Consider the following 12,936-nt stretch of genomic DNA (forward strand, 5'->3'; position numbering starts at 1 on the left):
CTGCTTCCACCTCCTCCAGGAAGCCTTTCTGGGTTTATTCCTAATGCCCAGTTGCTTCCACCTCCTCCGGGAAGCCTTTCTGGGTTTATCCCCAACGCCCAGCTGCTTCCACCTCCTCCGGGAAGCCTTTCTAGGTTTATTCCCAATGCCCTGCTGCTTCCACCTCCTCTGGGAAGCCTTTCTGGGTTTATTCCCAACGCCCAGCTGCTTCCACCTCCTCCGGGAAGCCTTTCTGGGTTTATTCCCAACACCCAGCTGCTTCCACCTCTCAGGCTCTTTCCACTGAGCCACGCTGCTTCTCTAGAAGACACACATGGTAGACACACGGTCAATACTCTTGAGGGATAGAGAGCGTGCTGTGAGCGACAGGAGGAAGGCAAGGGAGAGGAGGGCGTGGGGAAACAGAGGCAGAAGCAGATCCTGCCGGAAGCGTGGCCCCGCTCAGCGACGATCCCAGGGAATTTCCTACCTAAATCTCCCTGGCAGATGTCCGTGCGGTTGGCTCCGCCGATGATGAACCGGGGGTTCTCGCAGATTTCCTGGAGGTAAGACAGGTAAGAGGTAAGAGGTGGATTCGCACCTGACGACTGTGAGGGAGGGGCCCTGTCAGTCAAATAATAATAATAATAGTATTTGTTTAGTGCTTACTATGTGCCGGTCACAATACAGTGCTCTGCCCACTGCAAGTGCTCAGTAAATAACCTTGATTAATTGATTGACGCTCTGACCTCTGCTCATGCCTTGAGAAGAATCTTGTCTTAGTGAAAGAGCCGGGGCCTGGGAATCAGAGGACTAAAGGGGGTTGGAGGGGTGGCAGTCAAATAATAATAATAATAATAGTATTTGCTAAGTGCTTACTATGTGCCAGTCACAATACAGTGCTCTGCCCACTGCAAGTTCTCAATAAATAACCTTCATTGATTGATTGATGCTCTGACCTCTGCGCACACCTTGAGAAGCAGCTTGTCTTAGTGAAAGAGCCGGGGCCTGGGAATCAGAGGAATAAAGGGGGTTGGAGGGGTGGCAGTTAAATAATAATAATAATAATAGTATTTGTTAAGTGCTTACTATGTGCCAGTCACAATACAGTGTTGTGCCCACTGCAAGTGCTCAATAAATAACCTTGATTGATTGATTGATGCTCTGACCTCTGCTCACGCCTTGAGAAGCAGCTTGTCTTAGTGAAAGAGCTGGGGCCTGGGAATCAGAGGACTAAAGGGGGTTGGAGGGGTGGCAGTTAAATAATAATAATAATAATAGTATTTGTTAAGTGCTTACTATGTGCCAGTCACAATACAGTGTTGTGCCCACTGCAAGTGCTCAATAAATAACCTTGATTGATTGATTGATGCTCTGACCTCTGCACACGCCTTGAGAAGCAGCTTGTCTTAGTGAAAGAGCAGGGGCCTGGGAATCAGAGGACTAACGGGGGTTGGAGGGGTGGCAGTCAAATAATAATAATAATAATAGTATTTGTTAAGTGCTTACTATGTGCCGGTCACAATACAGTGCTCTGCCCACTGCAAGTGCTCAATAAATAACCTTGATTGATTGATTGATGCTCTGACCTCTGCTCACGCCTTGAGAAGCAGCTTGTCTTAGTGAAAGAGCCGGGGCCTGGGAATCAGAGGACTAAAGGGGGTTGGACGGGTGGCAGTCAAATAATAATAATAATAGTATTTGTTATGTGCTTACTATGTGCCAGTCACAGTACAGTGTTCTGCGTACTGCAAGTGCTCAATAAATAACCTTGATTGATTGATTGATGCTCTGACTTCTGCACACGCCTTGAGAAGCAGCTTGTCTTAGTGAAAGAGGGGCAGAGAGAAAGCCTGATAGACCTCGAATGGAGACCTGAAGTAAAACACTCCCTATTCATTCATTCATTCAAATGTATTTATTGAGCGCTTACTGTGTGCAGAGCACTGGACTAAGCTCTTGGGAAGCCCAAGTTGGCAACATCTAGAGACGGTCCCTACCCAACAGCAGGCTCACAGTCTAGAAGGGGGAGACAGAGAACAAAATAAAACATATTAACAAAATAAAATAAATAGAATAGATATGTACAAGTAAAATAAATAGAGTAATAAATACGTACAAAGATATATACTATGTGCAGTGGAAAGAGCCCGGGCTTTGGAGTCAGTGGTCATGGGTTCAAATCCCTGCTCTGCCACTTGTCAGCTGTGTGACTTTGGACGAGTCACTTCATTTCTCTGTGCCTCAGTTTCCTCATCCACGTGGGGATTAAGACTGTGAGCCCCACGTGGGCCAACCTGATCACCTTGTATCCCCCCCAGCGCCTAGAACAGTGCTTTGCACATAGTAAGCGCTTAACAAATACCGTGGCTCAGTGGAAAGAGCCTGGGCTTTGGAGTCAGAGGTCATGGGTTTGAATCCCGGCTCCACCTCATGTCTGTTGTGTGACCTTGGGCAAGTCACTTAACTTCTCGGAGCCTCAGTTACCTCCTCTGTAAAATGGGGATGATGACTGTGAGCCCCCCACGGGACAACCTGATCACCTTGTATCCCCTCCAGCGCTTAGAACAGTGCTTTGTACATAGTAAGCACTTAAAACATGCCATTATTATTATTATCGTTATTATTATTACCCCAGGCTCAGAGATGAGCCCGGCGCCAGTTTGGTGCCCACGAGGGCCTTCGGGAGAGACAGGGTAGCAGGGGGAGCAGGCTTGGGCAAGTCACTTCACTTCACTTGTTGCCAACTTGTACTTCCCAAGTGCTTAGTACAGTGCTCTGTACACAGTAAGCGCTCAATAAATATGATTGATTGACTGATTGATTGATTCTCTGTGCCTCGGTTCCTCCTCTAAAAAATCAGGATTGAGACCGTGAACCCCACGTGGGACAGGGACCGTGTCCAACACGATTTGCTTGGATCCACCCCAGCGCTTAGTACAGTGCCTGGCACATAGTAAGCTCTTACAAATGCCACGTTGATTATTATCAGGTGTGCTGGGTTGCCCAGTTGGCCTCAATCAATGAGTGGTGTCTATAGAGTACTTACTGTGCTGAACGTTCAGGAGAAGACAACAGGATTGTAGCCAACCTTACTATGGGGGGGACGGGGGGATATAATATCAGTTTCTGATGACCAGAAGGGGTTTGTTCAACGCACGTATTTATTGAGAGATCCAGCCCGGCCCAAGTTTAAGGTTGCTCTATGGCTTGTCCCTTTAAGTGGAGGCAGGGCAGTGGGGGTGGGAGTGGGAATGCCATTTGGAATGAGGCAGCTGTTGGCCAGAGGAGAAGGCATAAATAACAGGCCGGGAAAGGCAGGTGGAAGACCCGACGATCCGATTCCCTCGTCCTTCTCCTCTCCTCTTCCTCCTCCAAAAAACAGAGGGACTGGGGGACAGCTGGAGGGATGGAGGATGGGACTGGGTAAGGAAACAAGGGCTGGGAAAACGCAGGAAAAATGGCCAGGGACGGGAGGGAAGGGGCCATCTGGGAGTCAAATGTATGTCCATATCTGTCATTTATTAGTTTTTATTGATGTCTTTCTTGGCCTCTTGTCTGTGAGCTTGTTGTGGGCAGGGATTGTGTCTGTTGATTGTTAAAGTGTCCTTTCCCAAGCGCTTAGTAATAATAATAATAATTTTTGTTATTTGTTTTTTTTGGATGGCATTTATTAAGTGCTTACTATGTGCAAAGCACTGTTCTAAGCACTGGGGGGATACAGGGTGATCAGGTTGTCCCACGTGAGGCTCACAGTCTTCATCCCCATTTTACAGATGAGGTCACTAAGGCTCTGAGAAGTTAAGTGACTTGCCCAAGGTCACCCAGCAGACATGTGGTGGAGTCAGGATTCGAACCCATGACTTCTGACTCCAAAGCCCATGCTCTTTCCACTGAGCCACGCTGCTTCTCTTAAGTTTAAGAGAAGTTTAAATTTAATTTGTTAGGCGCTTACTATGTGCAAAGCACTGCTCTAAGCGCTGGGGAGGTTACAAGGTGATCAGGTTGTCCCATGTGGGGCTCACAATCTTATTCTCCCTTTTACAGATCAGGTAACTGAGGCCCAGAGAAGTGAAGTGACTTGCCCAAAGTCACCCAGCTGACAAGTGGCAGAGCAGGGATTTGAACCCATGACCTCAGACTCCCAAGCCCGGGCTCTTTCCACTGAGCCACGCTGCTTCTCTTAAGGTTAAGAGAAGTTTAAGTTTCATTTGTTAAGCGCTTACTATGTGCAAAGCACTGTTCTAAGCGCTGGGGAGGATACAAGAATAATAATAATAATAATAATGGCATTTATTGAGCGCTTACTATGTGCAAAGCACTGTTCTAAGTGCTGGGGAGGTTACAAGGTGATCAGGTTGTCCCACGGGGGACTTACAGTCTTCATCTCCATTTTCCAGATGAGGGAACTGAGGCCCAGAGAAGTGAAGTGACTTGCCCAAAGTCGCACAGCTGACAGTTGGCGGAGCCGGGATTTGAACCCATGACCTCTGACTCCAAAGCCCGGGCTCTTTCCACTGATCCACGCTGCTTCTCTAATGTTTACATCAAGGTAGACTGTGAGTCCCATGGGAGACAGGGAGTGGGTCCTCTCTAACCACAGCGTCAGCACTAAATAAATGCCGTCGGTATTCCATAGGACTCAGCATGAACGTTTTTGGGTTTTTTAATGGTATTTGTTAAGCGATTAGTATGTGCCAGGCCCTGTACTAAGCGCTGGGGTAGATAAAAGCTAATCAGGATGGACACAATCCACATCCCATGTGGGGCTCACAGTCTTCATCCCCATTTTACAGATGAGGGAACTGAGTTCTGAGGTACCTCAGCAGTTATTATGATGATAGTAATTGAATGTATCGGCCCGCGCAGCCCGTAGCTCTAAAGCCAAATATTTTTTATTTTGAAACCAAAGAAATAAATGAGTAAAAACCCTTCTTCCTAGCTTACGGGCTAAGGAATACGACTCAGTGACTCGGAGCCTGCAGTTGGGTACAGACCGTCTCTATATGTTGCCAACTTGCACTTCCCAAGCGCTTAGTCCAGTGCTCTGCACAAGTAATCAATCAATCAATCGTATTTATTGAGCGCTTACTGTGTGCAGAGCACTGTACTAAGCGCTTGGGAAGTCCAAGTTGGCAACATCTAGAGACGGTCCCGACCCAACAGTGGGCTCACAGTCTAGAAGGGGGAAGCAGGGAATAAAACCAAACATATTAACAAAATAAAATAAATAGAATAGATATGTACAAGTAAAATAAATAAATATACAAACATATATACAGGTGTTGTGGGGAATCAATCAATCAATCAATCGTATTTATTGAGCACTTACTGTGTGCAGAGCACTGTACTAAGCACTTGGGAAGTCCAAGTTGGCAACATACAGAGACGGTCCCTACCCACCAGCGGGCTCACAGTCTAGAAGAGGGAGACAGACAACAAACCAAAACATATTAACAAAATAAAATAAATAGAATAGATATGTACAAGTAAAATAAATAAATGTACAAACATATATACATATATACAGGTGCTGTGGGGAATCAATCAATCAATCAATCGTATTTAATGAGCGCTTACTGTGTGCAGAGCACTGTACTAAGCGCTTGGGAAGTCCAAGTTGGCAACATACAGAGATGGTCCCTACCCACCAGCGGGCTCACAGTCTAGAAGGGGGAGACAGAGAACAAAACCAAACATATTAACAAAATAAAATAAATAGAATAGATATGTACAAGTAAAATTAATATGTGCAAACATATATACAGGTGATGTGGGGAAGGGAAGGAGGTAAGACGGCGGGATGGAGAGGGGGAGAGGAAGGAGGGAGCTCCTTCCTGATGACGTTGTATCCCCCCCCCAACGCTTAGTACAGTGTTCTGCACACAGAAAGCACTCAATAAATACGATAGAATGAATACTGGTTCTGATGGGTTACAATCCGTTGAGCTGTAAGCTTCTTGAGGGCAGGGAAAATATGTCTTGCATCTGTCGAACTCTCCCAAGTGTTTAGAGAAGCAGCGTGGCTCAGTGGAAAGAGTCCAGGCTTTGGAGCCAGAGGTCATGGGTTCTACTCCCGGCTCCGCCACATGTTTGCTGTGTGACCTTGGGCAAGTCACTTCACTTCTCTGAGCCTCAGTTCCCTCATCTGTAAAACGGGGATTAAGACTGTGAGCCCCACGTGGGACCACCTGATCACCTTGTATCCCCCCCAGCGCTTAGAACAGTGCTTTGCACATATTAAGCGCTTAACAAATGCCATCATTATTATTATTTAGTGCAGTGCTTCAGCCCTCAGTGGATGCTCAATAATCGTCACTTCACGCCCACTAATTCTATTTTAGTTTCCCAAGTGCTTCCTTAAACTCCGAGCCCCATGAGCGACAGGGTCTGTGTCTGCCCTGATTAACTCATATGTACCCCGGTGCTTAGAACAGTGCTTGTCATGTAGTAAGCGCTTAACAAACACCATAATAATAACAGTTCGGTGCTCTGCGCACAGTAAGCACTCAATTGAGAAGCCGCGTGGCTCCGTGGAAAGAGCCCGGGCTTTGGAGTCAGAGGTCATGGGTTCAAATCCTGGCTCTGCCAACTGTCAGCTGGGTGACTTTGGGCAAGTCACTTCACTTCTCTGTGCCTTAGTTACCTCAACTGTAAAATGGGGATTAAGACTGTGAGCCGCCTGTGGGGCAACCTGACCACCTTGTAACCTCTCCAGTGCTTAGAACAGTGCTTTGCACATAGTAAGCGCTTAATAAATGCCATTATTATTATTACTATATAGCTATAATTCTATTTTTCTGTTCTGTTATTGAGCGCTTACTGTGTGCAGAGCACTGTACTAAGCACTTGGGAAGTACAAGTTGGAATTGACACCTGTCTACTTGTTTTGTTTTATTGTCTGTCTCCCCCTTCTAGACTGTGAGCCCGTTGTTGGGTAGGGACCGTCTCTGTTGCCGATTTGAACTTCCCCAGCGCTTAGTCCGGTGCTCTGCACACAGTAAGCGCTCAATAAATACGATTGATTGAATGAATGAATGCTTCTGATTGACCAATTGACCACTGACTGCTTGGAGAAAGAACAGGCAGCGTGGGCCGTCTTAGGAATTAAGATATTCATTCATTCATTCAACCATATTTATTGAGCGCTTACTGTGTGCTATCCCACTTCTTAGTACAGTGCTGGGCACTTAGTAAGCACTTGACAATAATAATAATAATAATAATGGCATTTATTCATTCATTCATTCATTCAATTGTATTTATTGAGTGCTTACTGTGTGCAGAGCACTGTACTAAGCGCTTCCCCCCTACCTCAGGGTGGAAAACAGATTGAAACTCAGAAGCCCAGGCAGCTGGAATGTTTTATGACAAGTTGGAAAATGCCCTTGACTGGGGAAGGATGTCTCCAAGCAGGCATTACTGACCGTTATCAATCAATCAGTCAGTCAATCATATATATTAAGTGTTTACTGTATGCAGATAATAATAATAATAATAATAATGGCATTTATTAAGCGCTTACTATGTGCAAAGCACTGTTCTAAGCTCTGGGGAGGTTACAAGGTGATCAAGTTGTCCCACGTGGGGCTCCCAGTCTTAATCCCCATTTTCCAGATGAGGTCACTGAGGCCCAGAGAAGTGAAGTGACTTGCCCAAAGTCACCCAGCTGACAAGTGGCAGAGCCGGGATTTGAACCCTTGACCTCAGACTCCAAAGCCAGGGCTCTTTCCACTGAGCCACGCTGCTTGGGAGAGTACAATACAGTAATAAACACACTAATTCCCTGATATTCGAGGTCTTCCTCTGTGCACTCCACTGCCCTAAACGTTTAGAGAAGCAGCATGGCTTAGTGGCGAGAGCCCGGGCTTGGGAGTCAGAGGACATGGGTTCTAATCCTGGCTCCGCCACTTGTCCGCTGTGTGACCTTGGGCAAGTCATTTCACTTCTCTGAGCCTCAGTTACCTCATCTGGAAAATGGGGATTAAAAGTGTGAGCCCCACGTGGGACATCGTGATTAGCTTTTATCTATCTCAGTACTTAGAACAGTGCTTGGCACATAGTAAGCGCTTAACAAATACCATTATTATTATTATTATTATTATTATTATTATTATTGGAGGAAGCAGCGTGGCTCAGTGGAAAGAGCCCGGGCTTTGGAGTCAGAGTTCATGGGTTCGAATCCCAGCTCCACCAATTATAATAATAATAATAATAATGGCATTTGTTAAGTGCTTACTATGTGCAAAGTGCTGTTCTAAGCGCTGTGGAGGTTACAAGGTGATCAGGTTGTCCCACAGTGGGCTCACAGTCTTCATCCCCATTTTACAGATGAGGGAACTGAGGCCCAGAGAAGTGAAGTGACTTGCCCAAAGTCACACAGCTGACAACTGGCAGAGCTGGGATTCGAACCCATGTCCTCTGACTCCAAAACCCGGGCTCTTTCCACTGAGCCACACTTCAATTGCCAGCTGTGTGACTTTGGGCAAGTCACTTAACTTCTCTGTGCCTGTTCCCTCATCTGTCAAATGGGGATGAAGATCGTGAGCCCCCCGTGGGACAACCTGATCACCTTGTAACCTCCCCAGCGCTTAGAACAGTGCTTTGCACATAGTAAGCGCTTAATAAATGCTATTATTATTATTATTAGGAGAGGACACTATAGCCGGTAATGCAGTCCCTGTCTCCAGGAGTGGACAATCTAGCAGGATAGTTACTACGTTCCTCCCCATACCTCCGTTTCCAAAGACACTTTGCCGGGGTGGCCGAGATCTCCGGGGTTGGGGGCCGGTATTCCAGCTCCCGGCAAGGAGAGGGATCAGCAAAGCGAAGCATAGCATAGAGAAACAGTGTGGCCTAATGAAAAGAGCACACAGAGGACCTGGATTCTAATCCCGGCTCTGCCAGGCGCTTGCTGTGTGGCCTTAGGCAAGTCACTTGACTTCTCTGTGCCTCAGTTTGTGGCTCAGTGGAAAGAGCCCGGGCTTGGGAGTCAGAGGTCATGGGTTCAAATCCCAGCTCCGCCACTTAGCTGGGTGACTTTGGGCAAGTCACTTCACTTCTCTGGGCCTCAGTTACCCCATCTGGAAAAAGTGGATTAAGATTGTGAGCCTCAAGTGGGACAGCCTGATCACCTTATATCCTCCCCAGCACTTAGAACAGTGCTTTGCACATAGTAAGTGCTTAACAAATGCCATCATTATTATTAAACTGGGGATGAAGACCATGAGCCCCCCGTGGGACAACCTGATCACCTTGTAACCTCCCCAGGGCTTAGAACAGTGCTTTGCACATAGTAAGTGCTTAATGCCATTACTATTATTAGCACATAGTAAGCACTTAATAATGCCATTATTATTATTATTATTATCTGTAAAGTGGGGATTCAGTCCTACTCCCTCCTACTCAGCCTGTGAGTCTCATATGGGACGTGGACTGTGTCCAACCTGATTAACTTGGAACTACCCAAGTGCTTAGAATGGTGCTTTGCAAGTAGTAAGCGCTTCACAAGTACCATGATTATTATTATTATTATTATTATTATGGCATTTATTAAGCGCTTACTATGTGCAAAGCACTGTTCTAAGCGCTGGGGAGGTTACAAGGTGATCAGGTTGTCCCACGGGGGCTCACAGTCTTAATCCCCATTTTACATATGAGGGAACTGAGGCCCAGAGAAGTGAAGTGACTTGCCCAAAGTCACCCAGCTGACAAGTGACGGAGCCGGGATTTGAACCCATGACCTCTGACTCCCAAGCCCGGGCTCTTTCCACTGAGCCACGCTGCTTCTCTTATAATAATGATAATTATTATTATTGTTAGCGGGGAAATGCCCGGGCCAAGGCTGAAGCCCGGTATGGTTCTTTCTGGAACACAAGACGGTGACCTCAGCCTAGGAGAGTTAGACTCAAACTCGGTGGGCGAAAAAGAGAACAGCAAACTCGGGGCAGTGTAATGGACGACCTAATCCCTCTTGCAGCGGACAGCAGGGCCCGTGGACGTCCACCCGACCAGGCAGGGAAGGAGGGAAGGGGCAGGAGGATGGCGCAGCTGGTTTTGATGGCCTGCCGGGCACTCACCGGGGGTCTCTTCCAAACAAACTGGATGGGGAACTTCTGGCTGTAGAAAAGCGAGGTCTCGTCGGGAGGGAAGTCGGGATCCAGGTAAAGCACGTTCTTCTCGAGGCAGGTCTGCCGCAGCTGGTCGAAGGTCTTCTCCTTCACCCCGATGATGGGGAAGTTCCGGCTGAGGATGGCCGAGTAGATCCCCCCGGGGCCCTGGCCCCCTGCCTCGGTGCTGGTGCTGTGAGCCGGGGCGGGGGCCGGCGTGGTGCCCGTCTGCCGGGCCACGACGGGGTCAATGACTACCGGCATGGCGGGCCGGAGGCGGTGGCGGCGGCGGCGGAGAGGGCAGAGACTTCTGCGGGAGCGAGGGGGAACGGCCCCGCGGAAGGGAAGCGACGGCGAAGAGGAAGTGGCGGCCCTCCGCTCGGGAGCCGGGTTCTCCTTGGGGCCCAGTTGGGTAGGGACCGTCCAAGTCACCGACTTGTCCTTCCCAAGCGCTTAGTCCAGTGCTCTGCACACAGTAGGCGCTCGATAAATACGACCCAATGACTCAAGAGTCGAGCCGGACCCCGACCTCGGGTCCGCCCATCCTCTGGAGCCCCGGAGGGTCCCGGATTCCTTCACCTGTGGGCAGGTGTTCTTCCTGACTGAGAGGCAGGGGTTCTGGAGAAAGTTTGATCTCCGGGAGTCTGTCCTGGCTGCAGATTCTCCGGAGAGAGAAAGTGTGTGTCTGTGTGAGTGACAGTGGGCTAGAAGAGCTTGAGCCAGGAAAGCTAAAAATAAAACCCAATGAGGGTGAGGAGATGGGCCTGCACCTCCTTCCTGTGCAAAAAGCACGGCTGGCAGGGGGGTGACTGGGCCGGGTCGGTGGTGAACGGTCAGTGGCGGCCTGTGCGGCTAGCCAGGGCTGGCACTGATGTTGGGAGACCCCCCCACCCTTTTTTTTTTAACCTCCAGCCAACTTGGGCAGGTCTCCTGGGTCTGACAGTCCCACCCCGAACGCTCCGCTCACCCCCAGAGCGTTGCAGGGATCGAAGCGAGACCTCCCGTCCGGAGAAACCATCTTCGGTGACAGGGTTTTAGTTCCCCCAAATCCAAGGGGGTCGCTGGTCGGAACCGGAGGCCGTAGGTGTGAACCTGCTATTGGGTAGGGACCGTCTCTATATGTTGCCAACTTGTACTTCCCAAGCGCTTAGTACAGTGCTCTGCACACAGTAAGCGCTCAATAAATACGATTGAATGAATGAATGAATGAATGACCTGGTCCCCCGGATGTCCGACATGGGGAATTCCTGCTGCAGAAGCACCCTCCTTCTGCGCCCCGGGGCCTAGATTGGCTCTCCAGCTGAGGGTGTCTCTCTCAGTCTTTGCCTGCTAACATTCCCAGTCTGCCGCTCATCTCCACGATGAGATAATAATAATAATAATAATAATGATGATGGCATTTATTAAGCGCTTACTATGTGCAAAGCACTGTTCTAAGTGCTGGGGTAGATAATAATAATAATAATAATAATGGCATTTGTTAAGTGCTTACTATGTGCAGAGCACTGTTCTAAGCGCTGGGGGGGGTCTGGTTACAAGGTGATCAAGTTGTCCTACGTGGGGCTCACAGTCTTAACCCCCATTTTACAGATGAGGTAACTGAGGCTCAGAGAAGTTAAAGGACTTCCCCAAGGTCACACAGCAGACATGTGGGGGAGTAGGGATTCGAACCCACGACCTCTGACTCCAAAGCCCGTGCTCTTTTCCACTGCGGCACACTGCTTAGATACAAGGTAATCAAGTTGTCCCACGTGGGTCTCACAGACTTAATCTCCATTTTCCAGATGAGGGAACTGAGGCCCAGAGAAGTGAAGTGACAAGTGGCGGAGCCGGGATTTGAACCCATGACCTCTGACTCCAAAGCCCGAGCTCTTTCCACTGAGCCACGCTGCTTCTCAAGCGAACAAGAGATCAGGTATTGGCCTCGGTTATTAGCTGGCGGAGGTAGCGGCTTTTTGGGGGGCGGGGGGTGGTCCCCGGAAGTTAGACCGTGCCCCCCGGGCTCCAGACCAGAATCCTCTGGACCTCAGCTCCCTGACTCTGTCTCTTTTCGATCCGGGGGGAGGGCACGGGGGCAGAGGCTGCAAAAACAGGAAGCCGTCCTGCCCGCGCATTCCCCAGCCCTGGCTGGCAAGGGGAAGCAGTATGGTCTAGTGGTTAGGGCACAGGCCTGGGAATCACTTCTCAGGGCCTCACTTCCCTCATCTGTAAAATGGGGATAAAGGCATGTGGGGCAGGGACTGTATCCAACCTCATTAGCTTGTATCTCCCCCAGCACTTAGAGCGGTTTTTGACACATAGTAAGCGCTTAACAAATACCATAAAAAAATTAATCCTGCTAGAGTTGAGGCTGAACCAAGGTGCCCCCAAATAACAGCAATAATAATAATGGTATTTATTAGGCGCTTACTATGTGCAGTGCACTGTTCTAAGCGCTGGGGAGGTTACAAGGTGATCAGGTGGTCCCGCGTGGGGCTCAAAGTCTTCATCCTCATTTTACAGATGATGTCACTGAGGTCCAGAGAAGTGAAGTGACTTGCTCAAAGTCACATAGCTGACTTGCACATATTTATTCTATTTATTTTATTTCGTTAATATGTTTTGTTTTGTTGTCCATCTCCCCCTTCTAGACTGTGAGCCCACTGTTGGGTAGGGACCGCCTCTAGATGTTGCCAACTTGGACTTCCCAAGCGCTTAGTCCAGTGCTCTGCACACAGTAAGCGCTCAATAAATACGATTGAATGAATGAATGAATGAAAGTGGCAGAGTAGGGATTTGAACCCATGACCTCTGACTCCAAAGCCCATGTTAAGCCACACTGCTGCCAAATACAAATGATGGTATTTGT

General features: G+C 48.5%; 1 protein-coding gene across 6 annotated transcripts in view; it reads right to left on the reverse strand.

The window, feature by feature from the left end:
• The window catches only part of CAPN3 (calpain 3), a 47,605-nt gene extending 37,108 nt beyond the window's left edge, over positions 1–10,497 (reverse strand). For all 6 annotated transcript variants that reach the window (XM_038741026.1, XM_038741030.1, XM_038741028.1 and 3 more), the window contains exons 1-2: positions 10,059–10,497; positions 470–539 (exon numbers count right to left, since the gene is read on the reverse strand). In XM_038741026.1, the coding sequence (XP_038596954.1) occupies positions 470–539; positions 10,059–10,352 (364 nt within the window). In that variant the 5' untranslated portion in view covers positions 10,353–10,497. The remainder of the gene's footprint in view (positions 1–469; positions 540–10,058) is intronic.
• Between the last annotated feature and the right edge of the window lie 2,439 nt (positions 10,498–12,936).

This window comes from Tachyglossus aculeatus (assembly GCF_015852505.1).
Source record: "Tachyglossus aculeatus isolate mTacAcu1 chromosome 12 unlocalized genomic scaffold, mTacAcu1.pri SUPER_6_unloc_1, whole genome shotgun sequence".
NCBI classification, from domain to species: Eukaryota; Metazoa; Chordata; class Mammalia; order Monotremata; family Tachyglossidae; genus Tachyglossus; species Tachyglossus aculeatus.